Below are 24,452 nucleotides of genomic sequence, written 5' to 3' on the forward strand. Positions count from 1 at the left end.
AGTTACAAGCTGAGTAACAAACATTTGTAGTTATGTGTAAATGTGTGTGTGGGTGTGTGAGCATATGAGGGAAGAAGATGAACAAAAGATTAATGGCTTAATTAAGAGTTTGAGAGTACTGAGTAAAAGCAGAATGAATGAAGACTCTGCATTTGCAGAATTTAATAAGAATGAATGAAAAGAGTGAAGTGATTAGCACTTCCAATCAACTTTATTGATTTTAAGGAGAAATACGATAGAACAATCTGCAGTATTATTAAGATGATGTATTGTGAGTTAAGATAATGAACACATCATTATCCCAGACCCACTAACTGTAATGCATTTTTTGACTTGACAGTGTTTTCATGATATATACATCAGATATAGAGAAGGTTAATGTGTTAAAAAACCCCCATCTAATTGTTATTAGTTTGACTGATATTGCAATAGCGATATGATTTGTGATATTAGAGGGAATGATTTCTGTGGGGATCTGTAGAACAGGCCAGGACATCTCTGCAGCACCACCATATTTGATTTAAATGTTACTTGTCTTTAACGAATATATATATATTGATAATTGCAGCAGGCCGTAGTCCAAACTCTATAAAATGTTGATGAATTGTTCAGGCCAGAGGGACTTCTTTTCAGTAAAGCTATCCTATAACAAACTGAGTGAAATGATTCAACATTGCATCACAAGCCTAGTCGAGTTTGGACCTGCTGTGTATAAGTGATTTAGAGCAGGCTCAGTGAACGGCATTGGTTTCATTCAGACAGTTCCAGGCCTTTCTGGCTCTCTCCCTCTGTGTGAGCGCTTTCCTCGTCGCTGTGCGGACACTGGGCAGCATTGTTAAGTTGGAGAATAGACACTTGATGAGACAGGACGGGGACGAGCCTAAAGACGAGAGAAATAATTAAAGCAAAGGGGACAGGAGAATGGGGGCTCTGTAGTAGGGACACAGCGTCATTTCTCTGTGTTGCATAATGATACTGGTCTGTCACAATGCGCACACACACACACACACAAAGATCAGTAGACTTGCAGATGGGTAGTGGAGTGTGTAAATGAGATTTTTATGGAGTGAGGAGCTTCAACAACAGCACATTATGTCTGTCAGCCTGCTCCAGCAGACTGTGTCTCTGTGTTACTGCTCGTCTCACCAGTTGTTGGTCATTCGATTCAATATTGTCTGTTTCCTTTCTCTTGAAAGACAGAAGACAGTGTGATCCTCTTTGCAGTATTTTCCATTCACTATTGTTTTCTGTATCAGGCCATTTAAAAGACGAGGCATGCCACAAAGTCTTGTAATTGAAATGGATTGTGGTGATGATGAGAGGAAGGAGGTTGATGAGAGCAAGCCAGATGTGCATTTGAATGTGTAGTGGCGTCACATCTGGCGTGTCATGTCTGTCTGTCCGATAATAGCTTGTTAGTTTGCTCATTTGTCAGCCCAACTTGTGAAAACTCACCATGCCCCCTCTGTGACTATGAAGGAGGGTTTCCCTGTTTGTAAATGTGGTGTTCTTTAACTCCCTCTGCTGGTGGAGTTGAAGTGTAGCAGGGGTTGAGGTGTGAGAGAATGAGGTGGCGTGCCAGGCTTGTCTTTTTTTCGTTCCTAATCTCCTTAAATCATCACCGAGGCGCAAGAAAAACCCACCAACCACACATGAACCTCTCAGCAGAGGAGCTGGAAGGAACATCAGGGAGCTTTCTTACCCAAAGGTCATCTGATGTGTTTTAAATGTCGTTTACTTCACGTTTATTTGGTGCATCCTCATCATGGCGCTTTCTATAATTCAGTAAAAAATATAAGTTAAAATAATGTCATTTTGAGTGTTAAAGCCCCCAAACAAATTCTGCTTTGACTGTATTTGTTATGGGTATGATAACACTATAGCTAACTGTGTCACAGCATCGTCTTCAGTTACTTTACGTATTATGTTTGAGGAAATAGCCCAAAGTCATATATGTCTCTCACTGCATATGTGCCTACATTAAATCATTTAAAAGTACAAATATTCCTTTTAGGAGATGAAGAGCAAAACATTCAAACTTGAGGTGTTGTTTTAAAAATAAATAAGTACAAAAAGGATCTTCATCACAGTGGAAACAGTGAAAACAAATAGCTTAAATCTGGCACTCTAAGTAGACACCACAGCGGAAATAAACTATTTTTTCTAAAATATCTAGAAAAAATATACATTACTATCACAGTGTGTTCGTGCCCTGTTATAAACATAAACACTGAGAAAATTGATGATGAGTCAGGTTTTGGCCAGTGTGCAATGGAAAAATGATGACTTAAGAGTTTGTAAGTTTGTTTCTTTATCCACTCAGGAAGTAAAGGCTGGCTAAGCACGTGTGACCACAGTTGTTCTTAATACATTAAGTTTGTGAAATAATTGGTTCACTGATCATCACAAACCATGAATTTAAGAGGTAGGATTTTTCTAGTTGAATGTTTATAATAATGCTAAACAAAACCTCAACACTATCACTAACATGGAAAGATGGTATGTAACTTGAATTATTATAATTAAAACTGAATTAAATCTGGCCTCACAACCTGTAGCAGAGCTGTAATTACACTGGAGTGAAATACAGATTGTTGGATATGAACAGTGTCTCACCATACTTTGTCTAATTTCTGTCTGCCAGATCTGAAGCGAGAGGCCAGTATCTGCCACATGCTGAAACACCCCCACATTGTGGAGCTGCTGGAGACCTACAGCTCTGATGGCATGCTCTACATGGTCTTTGAATTGTAAGTCTGTGCACACTTTGTGTGCTGTAATGACATGCGCATTTCACACAGTTTTTGTCTTAGGTGTATTATGTGTTGTCCACATCAGTGCAGCCATTTTTTTATCCACCAACACAGCTGCAGTTCAGCTCTACACTTGACAATATACTATTTCTAGCTCATACATAGTTTTTTTTTTCAGAGCGTAAAGCGATACATAGTGTGGCCAACACGCCCAGCTACTACCCTATTTTAGTGGTGATACGGTTTTAGGCGTGTCTACATAAATAAATGTGTGATAAAAGCTAATTGAGGTAACACACAGTTTGCCTGCAAAATATCAAGTATTAGTGGTATATTTGCAAATGTTGAGATGCAAAAGAATGCATGCAATAAATGTTTGTTATACTGTTTATTGCCCATTTTTTGAACATTTTGCCCGATTTGTTTTAGTCTGAGGAACACACCTGCGAGACTTCTTAGAATCGGCAAGCAGTTCTCTACTTCTACCTAGGCTTTTGTTCAAAATATAATTTTCAACTTGCTTCATTTGTTTCCTCTGTGTGGATTTAATGTTTTACATCTCAATCCCAGATCCTGTGAAAGCTTCACTTGGGATTGTACCTGTTGGAAAGTGTTATAATGAAAATATGGTGCCTCTGTGTTTATGCCAGTGACAGAAGGTCATGAAGTTGCTCCCTGTAGTGATGTAGTTTTTATGCACTCTGTTTTGAACACTATTCTGAGAGTTCATCTGCTTTTTTATAAACTAATATCTGTAAATTTGACTACCAGCCTGATCTCTTCTTCCTCTCCCTCTCACCGTCACTTAGTATGGATGGAGCCGACCTGTGTTTTGAAATTGTGAAGAGAGCTGACGCTGGGTTTGTGTATAGCGAAGCAGTGGCCAGGTAGGACATTTTAAAATATGAATAAAACTTAAAATAAACAATTTGTGGATGCCCTAAATGATCCTCACCTTGTCTGTTTCTATTTTCTGCCCATCTAGTCACTACATGAGGCAGATTCTGGAGGCACTTCGATACTGTCACGACAACAATGTGATTCACCGTGATGTAAAGGTGAGACTGAGTCACTGAAACATATGAAATGACACCAGAGGGAAGGCGATAAGGCCTTATCATAACAAGAATATTACATATGCTTCAAACCCCACATAAAAGACAGTTATCTGTAATATCTGTAATGGGGAGATAAACATAACACTGCTAACCACTGCTATCTATGTGCACTGTTTATATCAAGTCAATTTTATCATGTGGCTTTTAGCACAAATATGTTTTAAATCTAACTAGCTCAGAGCCCCACTAGTTTGCAAAGCAAAGCCTCAGCAAACCCTCATTCTTGCTAAGTTATATTGCGTGTCAAATGCTGGTCTGGATTTGTTAGTTCTTATAGTCAGATTAGCTTCAACCAGTGAGTCCAGCAGGATTAGCCATCTCACACAGCCAGCAAACACCATTAGGCCAGATGGAGCAGTCCTGAACCAGGCCCTTGATCCACACACTAGCCATTTGACACAGTCCCCAAAGGGATCAACACAGCCTTGTTTGCAGTGTAACACAAATAAGTGTGTGTTGGTGGGTCAATCCTGGGTAACACATAGCTGCACTTCACTACTGTTGTGTTTGTATTATCTGGCTTGAAGTGCAAGATTTGGTGGGTTTTGTGGACAATTTAAAAATAATCAAGTAGATTATCAGCCCAAGTGTGTTAAACTGGATATTATACTGTGGCTATCTTTGCACTTATTGTTTTGTCCAGTGTATATGGTGTCTAAGCAGACTGAGAAGAACCATTTCCCTCCAGACAGACAGGATCATGCTAAGGCTGCAAATTGATTTTTGGTAGGGCTTCTTTCAAACAAAAAGGCCAAAACATTTCAATAAATGCAGTGTGTTTACTATTTTTTGTAAACCTTTACATCTCAGAATTGTTAGAATAAGCACCCTCTCTGATGGGAAATACATGTCATGTATTTTTAGAAAGACCGCAGTTGTCACTGACGTGCATCTCCTCAGTTGTCATGTTTGTCTGACCACATTGTTAGTTTCTAGAAGGCACAGATGTTTAGAAGCTAACACAGTGAGAAAAGCTCAGTAGTGAAAAAACGTTTTTATTTTTTGACTTTACATAGATGATTTACATAGATGTAGCCAACCATATCAACTTATGTTAGAAATGCCAGATGTTCACCCCCCCACCCTCACTTTTCAGCATTACATTATTTTAAATCAGACAAACTTTGTGATCATGTTCAGCCAGTAGGGGGTAGTGTGGTCATTCCTGTGCGGCGCAGGGTTGTGTTGATGACATAAACACTGGATCTGGGGGTGCCTGAGGGGGTATTTAGTTCAGCGTTTGGTAAAATCATCGGCACAGATGTCCGTCGGAACTCCGTCGTCGAGCTGTTAGTTGTTGCATCGAGGCGTGTGCCAAATTGAAGTCCGATTGCATGGAGGGCGGTTTTGCGCACCGAGCCAGATAACAGAAAGTACATGACAGGATCCAAACAGCTATTGAAGGCTGAGAATAACAGCATCACCTCATTGGTTCGGTCCACCAACTGCAAGTAGTCACAAGATGACGTTTCACTAAGCTGGGAGAAGATGTAGATCGGCCGAAAGGCGTGATAAGGCCCGAAGCAGATGGTGAACAGAAAGAGGACAAAGAAGGACTTTTTGGCGGTTCGTTGATATCGTTGTGCATTTGGAAAGTCTGGCTTGTCCCTTGAGACCGTCAACAACTGGGAAGCAATCTTGGCATAGGAGATGACGAGAATGAGGAAGACCAGCCAGAACAGTAGCACCAGCATGCCGTTGAAGTAGGCTTTCCCTTTGGCGGAAAGCCGCTTCTTGAACTCGAAGCATTTGTTGCCGTCCTCTTTGTCCTCTGCCATGGCGATCATTGGTACCACTGCAAGCAGTGACAGACTCCACAAAGTGGCGCATGCCACCCAACTCCACGGCCGGTAACACCCCCACAGCCTAATCCTCATGCCTCTCCGTGCTCGGCCTTTCCCCTTTAATCTCAAGTATCTGTCCAAGCTGATGAACCCTAGTAATGTAATACTGATGTACATGTTCATATAAAATAGATTCCCCACCAGCTTACAAGCAGCAGGCCCCAGTACCCACTTGTTCCCATTAAGATGATAGAAGACTCTGAAGGGCAGACATGCCAGGAGGACCAGATCAGCCACAGCACAGTTGATGAGGAACACTCTTACAGAGTTCTGGCTCGTGTGAAGGCACAGGAAGACCCACAGGGCGAAGATGTTCCCCACCAGACCAAAGATGAAGAACAAGGAGTAGAGGACTATCAGGGGCACACGGAGGGCCACGTCATCAAACGAACATGTTTGATTTTGGGAAGCCACAGAGGAGGTGGAAGAGAAGGAGAAAGGAGAGGAGGAAGGGGGGAGAGAGGTGGCTGAGATAGAGGACGACATAGAAATGGGGAGGGATGAAGTAAATATAGGAGGAGAGGAGTTAGATGTCAGTGAGGCTGAAAGAGTGAAGGGGAAAAAAGAGGAGACGGTAGTCATTGTGTAGGAGTGACGTCTTCTGGGCTTTTAATCATTGAACTCTGAGAAAGACAAAACAAACACACAGTTAGTTCAGTGTTTTTCTGACCAAATACAAGAACAAGCAGGTCATAAACAGCCAAAATTAAAGGCACAAAAAAAGTGCCCTCACTGGTAAACTGCAGTTGCATATGTTAATGAGTAATTCACAGACAGGTGAGTAATATGTGGGTTGCAGTTTTAAAGGTTGTAGTGTGTAGTGGAAATTCTCATAGTTCATAGGATGTCATCAAAAGGTACAACCCCCTGAAAAGATCAGTTCCTTAAACAGAGTATTAAATATGACAGAAAATGTACACATGTCCCTGTGAAGGTCACTTCTGTTGTCTATAGGTCATAGACTTTTTTTTAAGTGTGGGAGCTGGAGCCGCAACCAATTGAAAGTTTCATGCCGATTTAACACTTAAATTCAAATTCCACAGTATTATAATGGAGCTTAAGAGTGTGTATGCACATGCACGCAAGCTCATACACGGACACTCATGCAGTCACTCTGACTGCTCCACACAGATGTTTGGATTAAGGCAGAACACTCACCCTCAATAGTCCCACTGCATGAGATTCAGCACAGCTGTAGTTTTAGTGTGGGAATGTGCAGAGAGGTGTGATAGCCTGATGGTCCACAGTGTGTTTTCCTCCATCAAATTCACATGCAGGAAGCAGTTTGTTCAAAAATGACCTGTCAGATCGAATGAAACCTCAGTTACATTCATGATAAAATATGATAAAGCTGTAGTCCTTGTTCTTCTTTTCTTCTCTAGATTCACCTTTCTCTTCACTCGCTGAATGTCATAAATCCTGCAGATTTTTCTTTATTCACATCCTTTTGACAGTCGTCCTCTTCAGCTCTCTCTTCTCACTCTTGCCTTCAGTGTTTTGTCTGTATTGGTCCTTGTCCACTCTCTCGTCAAAAGAAAGCCTTTGCTTACCCTCTGCTCCCTCTCTCTCACTCTCTTAGACGACTGTTTAGTCAGCTTGCTCTGCCTCTTTCTCTCTCTTGCACTCTCTCTCTCTTGCGCGCTCTCGCTCTCTCATCTTATCTGCCGCGCCCCTCTATTACAAGAAGAACTGTGAAGACAGGAAGTTAGACCACTACCACCAAAGGTTACATTTATACACAGTTCAGCCCTACACTCTGCAGAATAAAATGACTAAAATTGGCAAGACCACTTAATGTTGATAGTATTGCGTCAACATTTAACTAAAGTGCTCATTTGTATTTTAAACTGCATATTAAAAAGTAAAGTATTAAAGTTCATTGTATAGTATATAGTTAGAATAGAAAATGCAAAGCATAGACTTTGAAAGATGAAATTTTATATTTTTGCAAATTAAGTATTAAAATGCATTAAGAGGCTGTTTGTCTTGTTTTGTTCCAAACATGATGCTTATTCATTAATACTTACACTCAGTTCTGTGAGGAAATGGAAAAAAAAAAGCCATCAGGAGAAGGGGGTGCAGACCCTGCAAGCTCATCAAATAGGATGTGGTAATATGAGCTCAGTAGTTTTCACATTTCTGTGTGTGTAAATTATTTTATATGAGCTACACTTAATAAGTTTAACAATAATGATATTATGTTATCAGTTTTATTAGTGTTCCATGTGGGGTTGTGAGACTGGAGTGAGGGAAGGATTCAGATATATATATATATATATATAAATATTAATTCTGTCCAAGGAGGACTTAAGTGTGAATATAGTGCTGCTGAGATATTCTCAATTAAGTGCAAACATATGATGTACTGTGGAGTACATATCTGCTGTTGGTCCATTTCTCCTCCCTCTCATCTGTCAGTTATTTTCCAGCCTATGTTCTGTTGTGTGAAGTTTCTATTAAAAAAAGTAAATGTATAAACCGAACAGTTTTACTGCAGTGCCATTAATGCAAGAGATGGTAACTTAAAAACAATTATTCTCTATTGTACACAGCATCACAAAGTTCATGTCAGTTGCAGATAAATTTAACATAATTGCTTACTGTAAGAATCTGATTTAACACAGATGTTTAAAAAATAGTTGTGGTGGTAACTGAGCGAGCTGAGCTTGTCATTCTGAAACCATGTGAATAAAGCATTTTGCACCTTTGCACAGAAGGAGCAAAGCAGTGCTCTGCACACTTATCAGAAAGTGCAAAGACATGTTTTCCTCCCTGTTAGAATAAATAGAATGTCCATAACATTTTGTGGTTGATACTTAGTTAGTCCTGCAGGGCATGTCCCTCATATGAACTGTTGTAATGCAGGGACCATAAATCCACTGTTTGACCTGTCTCTTTTATTCCTCTGTAGCCCCACTGTGTGCTGCTGGCCTCAAAGGAGAACTCTGCTCCAGTCAAGCTTGGAGGTTTTGGAGTGGCAATACAGCTGGGAGAGTCTGGCCTTGTTGCTGGAGGTACAGTAGGACAGTGTTTTTCCTCTGCATCTCCACACACACACACACACACACACACACACACACACACACACACACACACACACACACACACACACACACACACACACACACACACACACACACACACACACACACACACACACACTCACTCAAGTGACGTGCGGTGAAGTTCATGTCTGGTGAGGCACTGACTTCATCACAATCAGATTTACAAACATATGAACCCTACAGATTAGCTTATTCACCATTTGATTGGCAGCAGTTAACAGGTTATGTTTAAAATCTCATATCAGCTTTCTTTACACATACAAACTGTAGCACACAAAAAAACACATTTAATTTAAAAAAAGTTATTATGGTCTTACCTTTACTTATAAATGAAGTCCATGCGGCGCTCCTTCTGAACAAAAGCATCGATAACTTGTTTGTAGAAGTTGCTCACTGTAGTTGTAGCTTACGGTCACTTATTCTGCAGCTAATGAGTCGTAGAATCACTGGGATCAGGAGGCCGGAGAACTGCGTGCCTCACTTCGTGACTTTTTGCAGCCGTTTTATGCTGCTCAGCACACGAAACACGCTACAAACACTGTACATTATATCATCAGCTAAACTATGGAAATTTAGTTCATATAGTAAAAGTGTTTGAACATGTTAATAGCGACATACAGAGAGACAGCTGTACAGCTGTACTGTCTCACTGCATAGCATGCCAGCGCAGTAAGCCGAGTCATTGCGCAATCCATGGTGAGGCTCGTCTTGCTGCTGCCTCACTGCGCGTCTCTTTTCAGTGTTTGATCAGTACATGTGAAAATTCAGCGATTTTGAATTAAAAATAATCCGAAACTGGTAAAGTTAGATAGAAAATAACGTTATAATGCAAATCACTGGACAAATATAACCATTTATTATTTTTTTCATTTTTAAGTCTTTTTCCATGATAACAGGTGAGGCACGGCCTCACCTGCCTCCCCTGACCGCACGTCACTGACACACACACACACACACACACACACACACAGAAACTAGTCACAGGCTAGAGATGAATAGATTATCACGATGATTTATTGATTATATATTTATTAGGGCTGTCAAAGTTAACGCAAATTAATTTTAACGCCATTATTTATTTTTACGTGCAATTAACGCACGCACGTACGTTATGTTTGACCCTTGTTCTGGCCTGTAGTTTGGGAATAAGGAAGCGATGAAGCAGGAACATTTTGGATATCAAGCAGAAATGGATAAAGAAAAGAGTCTTAGTAGCTGATACAGAGAGACCTCCTCCTGCTCAACAAAGGTGTGTGTGTGTGTCTGTGTGTGTATGAGTGAGAGTGAGAGTGAGTGGTAACAGGGTAAGTGAATGTAACTAGTTCCTAATTGATATCATGACTGGCAGCAGATTTTTTGAGCATGCCGTATTTCATTGTTCTGGATTTTTTCACAAATAATAAACATGCATTTGCAGAAAACACTGCCATGTTAATAAAAGTTTTAAAAAACTTTTAAAATTCTTTTAAAGTACATTTGGAAAAAGTAAAAAATGTGTGATTAATTTGCTATTAGAGAGTTAACCCATGACAATCATGCGATTAATTGCAATAAAATACTTTAATCGATTGACAGCTCTAATATTTATAAATTATAAAATGATGAATTATTAATCATTCATATATCATAGTAATTTAGGATTAAAAATGAGTTTGCTTTCTCAATTACAGATTCCACCCTTTGTATTTTATGGTCTGTGGCTCTGCCTAAGGAATAAGTGTTAAGAGAAATAGTGTGACTGGTAAGAAGAAGAACAGTATGTAAGGCAGCAGTGTGACCACACTTCCTCTGTGGGTTTCCTTCAGATGCCCTAGTTTGTTCCTCTCAGTCCACACATGCAAATGAAGTGAAACGGAGAAAGTAAGTTGCTGGAAGTGCTGAATAGACAAGTCAACTGATTTGATTAATGACAGAAAATTAACTTGTAACAATTCTGAAAATCAATTAATTGTAAAAGTAATGAATCGGGTAAAAACGCAAAACACTTGCTTTTTTTGCTTCTCAGACATAAGTATTTGTTGCTGTCCTATGTCAAGCATTCATTTTTCACAAATTTCTAATATTTTCCATACTGAAATTGTATTTATTTAATCATGCGTAAGTGATGCACCTGACAAATAAAATGGGTAATAAATATAAAATAAAATGTCTAAAAATGAACTAATGTAAAAACAACATACACTGAAGTCTTACAAATTATATGAAATACATCCTGTTTCTGAGGAAGCAGCCAAACAAATTGTCAGCTGTGGTCACAAAAGAACTTCTAACTCATTCTGCGGTACATCTCTGCAACCTTAACTACTCACTCTTCACACGGTTTAGACTCCAGAAAACACCTTTACACTGTGACCTTTTAAACTGAAAAATAGGTTGAACCTTTTTTTAACGGGGTTTTTCGTTGATGAATCAGGTTGAACTAATAATAGAAGCACCCATGTAAATATACTTCTTAACCCTGTCATTTACAGTAATACAAATATACAGTGTCAAACAAGGCACCGTCCACAAAAAAGCTTTCTACTCATCTCAAAAGACTTAAGTTTTCCAAGGGAAACCAACCTGGACTGTGCTTAAACAAAGCATTAACATTTTCTCATCAGTTTAATTTCACATCAGAATGAATTCCCAGATATTAGTATTAGTGTTGGATTGTTAACTGTTACACAGTTGCTGTCTATGTTTCATGCTTTCTAGTTTTCTAACCTGCCTGCTCTCTTTTCAGGTCGAGTCGGTACTCCACACTTCATGGCTCCAGAAGTAGTCAAGAGGGAGCCGTACGGGAAACCTGTGGACGTGTGGGGATGTGGAGTCATTCTCTTCATCCTCCTTTCTGGCTGTCTGCCTTTCTATGGTACCAAGGAGCGCCTGTTTGAGGCCATCATTAAGGGGAAATACAAGGTAAGAGCTGATTGACGTAACAGCATCATTCTCTGTAAGTCAGCCTTCAGCTGAAGCTTAGCACAATAGGGAGCTCGTCTTTGTCACTGTACTGCAATGTGCGTCAAATACAAGGTTGAGCTCCTGTGCTACAGAGAACTGAACTGAACGCACTCTCTGGCGTCAGTAATGGATCCTTGAGGCCAAGGTTATTGTATAAAGGATCCATATACACCATATATCTTCCTTTTCCTATCATGTTTATGCCTATTGACAGTCAGAAATGATTTGATACAGCTCTAATTAAGTCATTCCTGTTGTGAGGGTTTTACCATTGCCTCTACTGTACATGGCAAGCGAGTGTATTAAATGTGTTGAATACTTCTCGCCTTTTACAAAAGTCAGTCAGAGTTTATCCATAAACCGGCAGTGTCAGCAAAAGATTCTGAGATGAAAGCGCAAAGTTTCTATTGCCGTCTGAGAGAATGAATTTCCTGCTGCATTGTGGTAGATGTGTTTGTGTGAGATGAGACCGTCTTTTAGTCAAACTTTTTGTTTTGTGGTCGTTAACCAGCTGCACTGATGGTGTGATATTTTGTGTTGACACTGAATACACACCCATGTAGAAACACAATGGAAAATACTGTTAATATTCTTCTTATCTCTCCTTTACTGTGGTACACTGTGTAAAGTGGGTTTAGATATGTGAGCGACAAACAAATCATAGATTACATCTGTACATCTGAGATGGTTTTGAGATCCATGTAATGAATTAGTGATATGGCCGCTAAAGAGCCACACATAACAACAGCTGATTTGGCTGTTGAAGAACCTCGCTGGTGCAACACAATCTGTGAAACTGCATGGCTTCTTTCCCATTAGTTTAATTGACAGGTGTAATGACTTAGATGAGCAGGCGGGGAAATTATATGAAAATGTCAGGTTTAGGGCAAGTCTTCATCTGTTTATGGCTAATTGTGGAAGTGGAAGTGGAAATGAAGCTTGTGCACGTGCACTCTGTTTCACAATAACTGAGAAACAGAACACATACACACAGCTTTATCAATCTGACAAAAACAACACGCATGTTTATTTCTGTCTTTGTGTGTACAGATAGTTTAAGTCACGAATCTACAGTGTTTTATGCATGTGGTCCCTGGTGACCATGGCAACAACAACTACAGTGGTGCCTGTGCTCGGCTACATCCTTCTGACAAAGTCTGTTTGTGCACGTGTGTGTGTGTCCGTGTACCTGTCCAGATGAACCCAAGGCAGTGGGCCCACATCTCAGAGAGCGCCAAAGACCTGGTGAGACGCATGCTGATGTTGGACCCCGCTGAGAGAATCACTGTTTACGAGGCCCTCAACCACCCCTGGCTGAAGGCAAGATCACACACACACACATACAAACACACACTACTGTGAGTGATAAATATGAGCTTCTTGAAGATAAGTGAATTATATAACTAATACGAAATAGAGGCTGGAAATCTCGCTGTCAAATTGAGCAGATTATTGTGACTAAACTTCTAATTTCAAGTGTATGTCAGTGTGATTTAGGTATTTGGTGTTTTGATTAGATAAGTTTGGCAACTCAGAGTCACCTTTCAACCACCTACTTGACTCAAAACACTTTGTTTTGCTTCTTCTTCTGGACCACAGCAATGCTTTCACATCCGTTCCATGACTGCTCTAATGTATGTCTCCATTTGTACTAATGCAGCTATCTGTCTGTCTGTCTGTCTGTCTGTGTATGTGAAGGAGAGGGACCGGTACGCCTACAAGATCCACCTGCCAGAAACGGTGGAACAGCTGAGGAAGTTCAATTCCAGGAGGAAGCTGAAGGTCAGCACTGTGTTGAGAGAACACATGTTACAGAATCCACCACTCAAATTTTAGATATAAATTGTTTCACACTCCACTCTGTGCAGCTGCTCCTGATGACCTAGATTCATATCTTGTTTGTCTTTTTTTTTTTTCCTTTCTCAACTGGCCTGTCTTCATCAGGCCTCGTATACAAAAACATAAAAAAGAAACACTTCACAACATGAGGCTCTGTTCAGACTTTGTGTAATATATGTACTCTGTATCCCAGGGTGCAGTGTTGGCTGCTGTTTCAAGCCACAAGTTCAATTCCTACTATGGCGACCCCCCTGAGGAGCTACACGACTTTTCAGATGACCCCACCTCCTCAGGTACATCACATAACACAACACTATCGTGCTTTATGAGGGTTTCTTTCTTCACACATTTAAAACAGAGATGCAGGTATGATTTAATTGTTCCTCCACTTGTGAAATATCTATCAATGTCATTTAAGGTCAGAAATGAAGTGTACCAACATGCATCAAATCACACTGTGTGAACCCTCACTTTCTAGTTCAGTTTCTATTCTCGTGATTTCTATTCTAGTGTTTAATATAATCTCCAGCTGTCCATATTGAACTTCCTCAATGTAGACAGTTGTTTCTCAACAGCACTTCCCTGTCTGAGCTTTAGACTTTCACTTCCTTTCATTAGAGGACTGCAGGCTGTACCTGTCAGTACTTATTAGCATATCGGAACCATTTTAATCATTGTAATACATAATGGTAAATGAGCAGTGTATTACATAATCACCTGATGAATCAAACTGAGCTCGTCACCTTTTCTGCTCGGTTTCCTGCACAGCCACAGCAGCTAGATAAACCCCCACCTCTGTCCATATTTGCTGATGCATGCAGTTTGCTGCAGTCATGTTTCCTGGTGACTGCTTTATTTCTGCAGTCGCAGGGCTCTAGACATGTTGTCGGTCATTGACTTGTGTAGTATAGTAGATAGTTGCAGCAGCTTGCCAGCTTATTTATAGACTTTGCTGCTTTTGCTGACTTTTTTCTCTCCTGCTGCTCTTTCCTTTATTTCCCCTCTGCTTGTCCTCCTGCTTCCTCTCACTGCCTGTCTCTTTGTTCTCTCCCTTTCTTTTTCTTCTCTCTCTTTGTGAAGTGTTAAACTCTACATCTGTAGTTGCTGTAAACTTTCTCTAATCTCAGCCTCTCTTTCTTTGGTGTTTTTCTTCTGCTGTGCTGTCTCTAGGACTGCTAGCCGCTGAAAGTACGTATCCCCCTCCCTACACATAGAATTTCATGTGACATTATCCTGACATCATCACTCGCTTTTTAGTTACATTTTCAAACATTAGCTAGTATTGAATGATGTGGGTCCACCAAAATGGCTTCCTCTGTGTCTTCTCTCCTATCCCATTGGTTTGTATGAGGTGTGTTAGCGTGTGTTTATTCATGCTTCCTTATGACCTGTAAAGATGAGACTCTGTTTACATGCATCTTTACTATTCCAATCACAGGATGCTCTGTAGACACAGATTAGCAAAACATTCTTATTGTTGCTTGCATGCTTAAATGCCTCTCTGGTCTGACCTAGAATGGGATTTTCCTTTATGATCAGGTTTCTTCTTCAGCTGATTTATACACCTGATATCGTATATTGTTCATAAAAGTAGTGTATCTTACATGATACAGGAGCTTGGGATGTTAATGATTCATTTATAATTTAACCTAAAGGGCAGCACATAGCATTTGTAGGCTGCAAAGTTGGTTCAGACTTTGTGCTTTAATGTTACAATTGCATCAATTGTTCAATATTAACAAATACAGGAGTAGTGATTTTAAGTGACAATGTTATTTGTGTAAATTATTTCTGCATGCATTTTTTATTTCCTAAAAATCAGTTGATTAAGGAAATTATTAGCAATTTCTATCTAGTCATTGTATGTGTGATGCATGTAAACAGACTTATAACAAAGTTTTCCTAAAGTTAAAAGCTTCTCTTTAGACATTTCTTATTAACTGAGCAAACCTGCTTTTTTGTCCAATTTAATGAAATGGTTGGCTTAATAAATAATTTGGAATGTTTATTATTATTAGTATTCATAAGATCAGGTAACATCCTGCATATTAGTATGTCATGTGACCTAGCAACAGTACATTTTATTGGTTAGCTTGAGGGTTTAAAATGTGTCACTGGGTCAAAGCTGTAGTAAACTGGCCATCATCATCTAAACATGTCACCTATTTGTATATCTAGCAACTGACCTGATTTACAGTAGACTTTAAAAACTGTATACATACCATAGAGTACATATGTTGTGGGAAGACTTAAGAGATGAACTTAACATTTTAGATTTTCTTTTCCTTTGCATATTTTTCCTCCTTTGCATTTTTTCTTGGGTGTACTGCTCTTCAACAGTCATTCACACTGTGACTTTCTGAAGTAACTTTCCTCTGATATTGTATTGATGCCATTACGCTGTTTCTCTGGTTTTGCTGCATGTGTGGGCGATGCAGCAGGTACTTGGGGTTAATAGTTCTGAGTATTTGTGCGTGGTATTGATGTTGTGACGTCTGTCTTTTTGTGATTTTTTTTTTTTTTGTTGTTGTTGGTGTTAGTCATTTCCTTCTTTGCATTTCTCTTGTTTTGCCTGTTTGTGGATGTGTAACATTTAGTGTGTCATGTTCAGTGCTTGCATTTTGTGTAGTGTTGAATGTTTGCGAGGACTGCTTGGTGTAATTTTTATGTATATTTGTGTGTGTGTGTTATTCAGTCTATCTGCGTCTATAACTTGTTTGTGTGTGTGTGTGTGTGTGTGCGCGCGCAGGGGCAGTATCACAGGTTTTGGACAGTCTAGAGGAGATTCATGCGTTGACGGACTGCAGTGAGAAAGACATGGATTTCCTCCATAGTGTCTTCCAAGATCAGCACCTTCACACTCTGTTAGATGTGAGTAAACCAGATATTTCCTATGTAATACCAAAAATGCCCACTGGGTGTCACGTCAAGCCCAGAATCAGTTATCTAGGTTAGTCCAATATGTACCATCTATTGTTCAGGTTTTACTTTCAACAAGTAAAATTGTCAAGATGTTCCACAGTTAATTAATAAAGACGCCTAATTTGATGTTTTTTACTATTTTGATGTTCCAGCTTTATGACAAAATCAACACCAGGTCGTCTCCTCAGATCAGAAATCCTCCTAGTGATGGAGTGCAGAGAGCAAAAGAGGTGAGAGAATTGCTGTTAACATTCACAAAAAAATCACGTTCAACAGTCTTAAAATGTTAATTTGTAGTCCTAGTCAGTGATTGAGTTTAACAGGCTGGTCCTAAACACTGATTGATGCTTACTCAAAAAGCTTAGTGGGCAAATCAAGTAAATAATGAACAGATATTGAGACACTGTTGTCAGTGTTATTTATTATGAACATTGCTGAGATTGTCACCTCCCTTATCCTGCCTTTTCTCCTCAACAGGTACTGGAAACCATCTCTTGTTACCCAGAGAACATGGAGGCCAAGGAGCTCAGGAGGATCCTTACTCAGCCGCACTTCATGGTAAGATGTTAAAAAACAACAACAAAAAACACACAAGGCAACATGCACATTATTTCCACAGATTTTTTTATTGGTCTGTGCATGTAAAGCACACTGACTGGTGTGTGAGAATACAGCCCACAGTGTCAGAAGCAGGGACCTTTTGACAATCCACATAACTCCCTTGGCCACAAAGCTGCTTAGCACCTGAGCTATAGCAGCAGAAAGAGCTGATGAGCTTCATCCTGCTGTGGACACAGTAGCTGGTGACTGTAATGGCTGAAACAGACCTGAAAGTAGAAGAACAGTCAGGGTGGATATTGTTGAAAGACATGGAAACTGAGGCAGAATGACTCTATGGTGGATTTCATGTTACGGTGTAACATTGTCAGAGTCTGTTAATGTCTCACCTGAAGGAGTGCAGCTTGTTTTGAGGCTGCATTTTTCATCTCAGTAAGTGTTTCTGGATACAATGGTGTAATAGCTAACATGTGAATTGTATTTACTGTGCGTTAATAGTTTTGTAGATACACTCTTTTTGAATAACTGTGACTTAGCTAAATTTAGTACAGGTTTATGTAGCTCAGTTACAAGAGGTGTTTCCCTCTGCTCATTCAGTCTCTGACACTTACTGGAGCTGTCACGCCTTAGCTGTGGTTCAATCCAATTAGCCTGTCTTGCTCTCTGACCTGAGCGGCTTCTCTTCTCCTGCCAGAGGCAATTTAACAGCACTGTTAGCAGAAAGGCAGCACATGGGAAGAAACATGTCAATTTGTTTTCCTTTTGTAGTGGATGATTTCATTTGTGAGGCAGTGACGCAAGTCCATGTTTTGTTGGCTATGATCATTAGCAGCTCATTACTTTAGTATGCAATCATTGAGTGTGCACAAAGTCAAACACTTGTTAGAATCCATTGTTGATGCCTTTGTAAACATTTGTTGTTCTTCTCAGCCACAGTAATGTTCAGCATCAGTCAAAAGCCTTTTAATGCCAGCTGTTTCAAGTCTCAATTACTGTCATCATCCGTGAACACGCTGTTGCTTCAATGAACAGATGTGAGCTTTTGGCAAAGGCAGCTACTAGATGTGTTAGTAAAACCTTTGTTAGTGGTCAAAGATGATTAGTTTAAGGCACACTCTTTCCAAAGCCAGCCACTCACACATGGTTGTCACTAGGATTTGGTCGTATGTATTTTTTTTATCTACTAGTTATTCACATAAATATTTTCCCCTCCAGTTTTTCATGACCAATTTGGGATTAATGGCAGTGAATGTTCAGCCACAAGTCTGATAGTGTTTCCTCCATATTTGTGCCATACAGTTGATTCCCACTCAGATGTATTCATGACTGTTTGTGTACATCCAGGCTCTGCTGCAGACCCACGATGTTGTGGCCCACGAGGTATACAGCGATGAGGCGCTGAGGGTGACGCCCCCACCCACTTCTCCATACCTGAACGGAGACTCCCCAGACAGCACCAACGGAGACATGGACCTGGAGAACGTCACCAGGGTTCGCCTGGTCCAGTTCCAGAAGAACACTGACGAGCCCATGGTGTGTAGACAGAAAACACACTCGCATACCATACTCTTTTTTGATTGTAGATTAATTTACATGCTTACATCTAAGCAAAGTTTATATCTGAACCTAAAAATGTTAAAGTTTAGATGTAGACAGATTTTTGATGTGTTTCTTAGAGGAATGTATGACTAATGTTTTATTAACTTTCTTCAGCCACTTCCTCTTCCAGTTTACCCTCTGATCCCCTGTCTGTCTCCTCCAGGGCATTACTCTGAAAATGAATGAGCTCAACCACTGTATTGTGGCTCGAATCATGCATGGTGGAATGATTCATCGACAAGGTACACATCCATATAAGAACACTATTATGCAAGTTTACAGCACTCATGCAAAACTCAGCCATTCATCTTGTCAATCTGACAAGATTGTCACGCTGGAAATGATTAACTACAGAGTTTATAAAGAAGTTGGGGCAATAATTGTTGGATCAGAGTTATTCTCATACTCTCTGGTAATTGAAATCATAATGAAATGTAAATCTTCCTTACATTAGCTGAGCTCCCGCTGGAGCCATCTCAGTAACCCCAGGGGTTTTCTGGGCTCGGCTTTGTGAAGCGCTGATGTTTGAACACCCAAGAGCCTCATTTGTAGCCTTTATTAATGAATGATTTCTCTGCTTCAGGGACTCTGCATGTAGGAGATGAGATCAGAGAGATTAATGGCATCAGTGTTGCCAATCAGACAGTAGAGCAGCTTCAAAAGATGCTGGTAAGTCACACAGATTTTTATTCTTTACATTTAGACTGTGCCTTTAGCATGTAGTTCTGTATACTATGTATTATTTCCATATAGTGAAATGTGTGAGATGTCAAAGTCATGGTAGAAAACAAAGAAAGAGGAAAAAAACAGCAGTGGTGCAACCAATTTTGATTTGAGTAACAATGAATAACATTGTTCAATACTTTATATAAATATAGATCATTGTTATCCAAAGTCCAAGCTGCAGCCTAAAGATATTCAGTTTAGTATAACAGAAGACTGAAGAAGCTAATTGATGAAGAGTTGCAGCTCCAGTACTGAACCAGCAGGGCTTTGGCCTCATCAGTTTTGTTTTTATCTTGCTATAATACTATTATTGCCATTATAAACTCATGTGTACCATTCATTTTTTCCTTGTCCCTACAGAGGGAGATGAGGGGGAGCATCACCTTCAAAATTGTACCCTGTTACCGGTCCCAGTCCATGTCTTGTGAGGTACAGAACCACAAACAAACACTTATGTGCTACATGTTGCGTACTCTGCAGAGGGGGGTAAAATTTATTCTGTACTTTGTATTACAGAAAGAGTCACCGGATTTGTCCCGACAGTCACCTGCAAACGGTCATGCCAGTGTTACTAGCTCCATCCTGGTATGTTTGTTCCTCCGTTTTAAATGTCACACACTCTTTTACCAATATAGCAGCAGACTAGTAAAAGAAAAACGGTGCCAGACACATTAAGTATGTTGTAACACATAGCTCATTACACAGATAAGTTAGTAGTATATGGGGTGATCTGGTGTATCAGGGCTCAAGTTTCACATCTTGGTTTTAAAGCTGCACCAGTCATGTAGTTTCCCTGCAAATAACAACTATGAAAATAATTTTAAAAATGGGCAAAATGTTCATTTCTGTGGGGAAAAAAAAAACTAAACACATTTTACTGTAATCTGTACTAGGACCTGCCATCGACGATTCAGCCCAAAGGCCGTCAGGTGAGACTTCCTCCTTCTTTACACCATTATTTCAAGCCTCCACTTCAATCGTCTTCTCCTTTCTTTGCTTCACAAACTGCTACTGATTTGACAAACTAACACTCACCCCAACAAGTCCAAATCTGCATGTATGTGCTGATGTGTATGTATTCAATAGCACTCGTTATTCCATTCCCATTACGTCTATTTTGTTTACATCAAATGCTGCTCTCCAGCGTTAGGGCTTAGCTTCAGTCATTCCTACACGGCTGTAAATATGAGCTGAACTCTAAAACACAATATTGTAGTCTAATACAGCTTATTTCCTCACTACAATATATTGAAAAGTAATTTTAAGATAAAAAATGGGTAGTACCCCAGTTTGTCCTGGTCACAATGTGTCCCTCAGTATTTTAGTTGTGTTGATCATGCAGCAACGTCTCACACACACATACATTCACATATATACAAATTGTGTAATATCAGATTCAGGTACAATTGTGGGTCCCTCATCACACCTCCTTTGTTTTATGCCCCACAACATTTTCTACTGCATGATATATGTGTAAGTGTGTGTGTGTGTGTGTGATGCTCTCAACCCCATAGATCTCCAGACCTGCTATCAAGGACAAATTGTCCCTCAAGGTAAGATGTCTTAAGTGGACCCTTGTAGAAGTAGATCCCAACTCCTCCTCCCACCCCCATCGCAAAGATCATAGTGGTGTCTAGATCCCATGCTAGCTGTCAAGGCTTAGTCTTCATATTCGGTTCGTCAGTGGACATAAACGCCGTCAATAAATCAGACTCCCCCCGCAGGCAGACAAGTGGTAACATGCTTTGTTGGATCATTTGTTGTTCATCTTTCCAAATGTCTGCGTCCTTTCTTGCTTCGGCTTATAGAGGCTTGATTTTTCCTGTGATGTCTTTCAAATGCTGAGCGTCATTAGCATTTTAGTAGCCAGTCTACTTTCATATGGGCAGCTTGACCAATCACATTGTTTCCCATATATTCTCCTATGATGGCAGCAGTATTCTTTGCCACTGTGTCAGCACCTAACAACAATTGCTGTCCCACTGCTCTTCCCCACAGATTTATGTACGTGCTCAGTTTGAGTATGACCCGGCGAAAGATGACCTCATCCCATGTAAGGAGGCAGGCATTCGCTTCAGGGTGGGCGACATCATCCAGATCATCTCCAAGGACGACCACAACTGGTGGCAGGGAAAGCTGGAGAATACCAAGAATGGGACAGCAGGCCTCATCCCCTCACCTGAGCTACAGGAGTGGTGAGTACAACACCTGACAAAGAACAAAAACAATGTGTTCTGTGCTGTGCTACTGGGTGGAACCTACTGTTGAGTGACAAGTTATTTTCTGTTGTTGAATTTGTAATTTAAATAACATGTTGTTTACTACATCTGTTCCTTGACTTCCTAATGTTCTCTGCAGTGGTTAAAGCACTTTTATTATAGGAAAACAGGATTAATTAATTGATAATGCAGCTTACGTGCACTCTACTATTATTTGCATGCCTATGGTACTGTTTTTTTTACGCAAAACTACTAGAGCAGCCCGCCCCGTAGTATGTTTCAGATTTTTGTTGTTAATGTATAGTCAGTCATGTAATCAATAGTTGATTAATCATTAATTTATAAAAGTACAGTAGATGTTTTTACATACTGGCATGACCTATATAAAGAATGTAAGTAAACACCCGGTTACACTGCTAAAATTACAGTACACTTTGTTTCAGTGTTCATCAAAATGACAGCAGGGTAAAGCAGTCTAACATACCTGTAACATTACACCTTTTATCTCACAGAACAGTAAGAGGCACCACCTAGTGATACAAACCCAGAGTACATTTTCTGAAAGTCAGACCGCACACCCGTCAGCTGCTGAATTATTGGAAAAGAGAAAAACAAGTCATGAGAACGCTTATGTTTAATATAGTATATTATATCTTGAATCACAGACAAGTGTATGTATTCTTTTCAGGCGTGTGGCATGCATAGCGATGGAGAAGACCAAACAGGAACAACAGGCCAGTTGTACCTGGTTTGGCAAAAAGAAGAAACAGTACAAAGACAAGTACTTGGCCAAGCACAATGCAGGTAAGCCCTCACACACTACCTTTTAATTCTGTGTATACATAGAATTATTGTTATTATTATGTTATTAACAGCAGATGCTAATCCACTCCAGACATTTAATTTGATAGCTGATATATAGTAGCACACTGAGTAGAATAATATTACAATATCAACTGCAATTGACCCTAATTAATAATCAAATTACTCTACCATTTGAAAATGTGATGTGTTGATTTAAGTGGTTAGGGTTAAATAATCACACTGTTGTACAGTCAAATGCCCTTTCTAACACCCAGTATGTGTAATCTGCTGCACGTGTGTTGCATTCTCCCTCTGACAGACCTCTCCTACTGCTGTCTTAATTTTGCGTTCAGTAACTAACAGTGTTGTAACAGCTTTTGATGTCAACTATGTTTTTGGTTCACTTTGTCTTCTTTTATGGTGTCTTTTTATTAACCCTTCCGCTCCCACCCTCTGTCCATATTTCATGCTGTCTCTTACCCAATGATATGGCTGCATGTAAGTAACACCAGACAGCTGGCGTACAGCTTCTGTGTTTTTCTTCCTCCTCTCTGCTTTTATACCTTGTCGTCTTCCTAATGTCTCCTTGACTTGGAATCAATTGCTCTGTTAGTTTCAGTGTAATTCATACTGTTGAGATGCTAGTCAGCTGAGCTTGGTTGTGTTTTTCTGTCTGATCAAGGTTAGTGCAAATAAGCAAGTTTTAATGCTTTCTCAAGGCAGTTGACCTTCATTAGGTCTGCTCAGTGCTCATTTGGCGCAGCAGTCGGTTTACATTATGGCATCATTTGAATAATTCTAAATCTCAAAAACCTGTCTGATTTGCATTGCTTTTCTCCCCACTGATTCTCTATTTATACATTGCGATACACCAACAATTCACATTTCCATTTACAGCCTGCTAACCAAATGCTTCTCTGCTCCACAGTGTTTGATCAACTAGACCTGGTAACGTATGAAGAAGTGGTCAGACTGCCGTCCTTCAAGAGGAAAACACTTGTTTTGCTGGGTGAGTAAAGCGGAGGCTGAGAGAGCGAGAGCTCAGGTCGCCAAGAAACAATATTACACCAACTTTGCAACAAGGGCTGATCCCCGATACACTATGTAAAACTTCCTTTTGCACATCAAATCAATCAATTAGAGCACATTTCAGGAGGCCAAAACCTAAAATAACTTGATAACTTTGAATATTAACACAATAACATTTGCCATGAATTCTGATTAATAAAATTACAACAGTGACTGAGAATAGAAAAAAGAACAGAGTATAAAGATGTAGCCAGGATTTGGTATTTAAACAAGCTGTCCAAATCCAGTATCTCACCAGAAGAAAATGGAGGACTGACCGATTTAGAGGATTGATTCCTTTACCATTATACTAGTGAACAAACCTTTATAACAGAAACCAAGACATAAGTGCAAATGCTTCTTAATGATGAAGACACCTCACTTAAGCTCAAGTCACATCCTACACATCAATACAAGGCTGAACCAGTAGTGACTCTCAGAGTGGGAGGAGAAAAAGTTGTGCTGCACAATTAATCTAATCACAATATCAGCCTGTGCCATTATATAACTGCAAGAGACTTCAGCACACAATTTAATTGATTCCCGCAAATCCAACACTTATAATGCGGGAAATTCCCGCACACATTTACAGCGATGTATATTAATGTTCAACCAATGTCTGCAGCGGTGCTTACTGCAGAATGACTGCAGTCGGCTGTGTCCGACTGTCTGACTTCTACCGCGAACACACCTGTAGCTCTCGATACCTTCCGCTAGCATAACACAGACAAGCTAACAGTGATATTAAGTTTAAGGAAACAAACACAGACTGCTAGTTAAAACATAAATCTACATCATCTGAGGCAGAACCTGCTCAGAAAAACAGCGCCATGTTAGTGCGTCTGTCAAGCCTTGGGCTTGACAGACGCATTGGCTGCATGGGATCATATCCCAATATTTTCCACATACTGGCATTATGATTTTTTCACCAAATCGTGCAGCCCTAACAGAAAATCATGTCCTAGCAAACATTTATGGACTAACAAAGGTACAC

At 39.9% G+C, this 24,452-nt stretch overlaps 2 protein-coding genes across 2 annotated transcripts in view; one reads left to right on the forward strand and one right to left on the reverse strand.

Annotated features, from left to right (window-relative positions):
* LOC128354390 (peripheral plasma membrane protein CASK-like) overlaps positions 1–24,452 on the forward strand; it is a 47,420-nt gene that overhangs the window by 17,213 nt on the left and 5,755 nt on the right. The window contains exons 3-22 of the mRNA XM_053314627.1: positions 2,645–2,750; positions 3,563–3,640; positions 3,739–3,811; positions 8,627–8,729; positions 11,506–11,681; positions 12,921–13,043; positions 13,422–13,505; positions 13,756–13,855; positions 16,312–16,433; positions 16,637–16,714; positions 16,962–17,042; positions 18,387–18,575; positions 18,805–18,883; positions 19,225–19,310; positions 19,728–19,796; positions 19,884–19,952; positions 20,261–20,296; positions 21,366–21,562; positions 22,275–22,390; positions 23,319–23,399. Of these exons, the coding sequence (XP_053170602.1) occupies positions 2,645–2,750; positions 3,563–3,640; positions 3,739–3,811; positions 8,627–8,729; positions 11,506–11,681; positions 12,921–13,043; positions 13,422–13,505; positions 13,756–13,855; positions 16,312–16,433; positions 16,637–16,714; positions 16,962–17,042; positions 18,387–18,575; positions 18,805–18,883; positions 19,225–19,310; positions 19,728–19,796; positions 19,884–19,952; positions 20,261–20,296; positions 21,366–21,562; positions 22,275–22,390; positions 23,319–23,399 (2,046 nt within the window). The remainder of the gene's footprint in view (positions 1–2,644; positions 2,751–3,562; positions 3,641–3,738; positions 3,812–8,626; positions 8,730–11,505; positions 11,682–12,920; positions 13,044–13,421; positions 13,506–13,755; positions 13,856–16,311; positions 16,434–16,636; positions 16,715–16,961; positions 17,043–18,386; positions 18,576–18,804; positions 18,884–19,224; positions 19,311–19,727; positions 19,797–19,883; positions 19,953–20,260; positions 20,297–21,365; positions 21,563–22,274; positions 22,391–23,318; positions 23,400–24,452) is intronic.
* On the reverse strand, positions 4,912–7,305 carry LOC128354391 (probable G-protein coupled receptor 34). Its single transcript, XM_053314628.1, has 2 exons — positions 6,874–7,305; positions 4,912–6,338 (listed from the first exon to the last, which is right to left on the reverse strand). Exon 2 carries the CDS (start codon positions 6,295–6,297, stop codon positions 5,008–5,010), a length of 1,290 nt encoding a protein of 429 aa, XP_053170603.1. The 5' UTR covers positions 6,298–6,338; positions 6,874–7,305; the 3' UTR covers positions 4,912–5,007.

This window comes from Scomber japonicus, chromosome 24 (assembly GCF_027409825.1).
Source record: "Scomber japonicus isolate fScoJap1 chromosome 24, fScoJap1.pri, whole genome shotgun sequence".
In the NCBI taxonomy this organism is placed as follows: Eukaryota; Metazoa; Chordata; class Actinopteri; order Scombriformes; family Scombridae; genus Scomber; species Scomber japonicus.

What these genes read in the sequence shown, in the direction of transcription:
- LOC128354391 (XM_053314628.1), bottom strand. Translation starts at nt 6,297, where the DNA reads ATGACTACCGTCTCCTCTTTTTTCCCCTTCACTCTTTCAGCCTCACTG.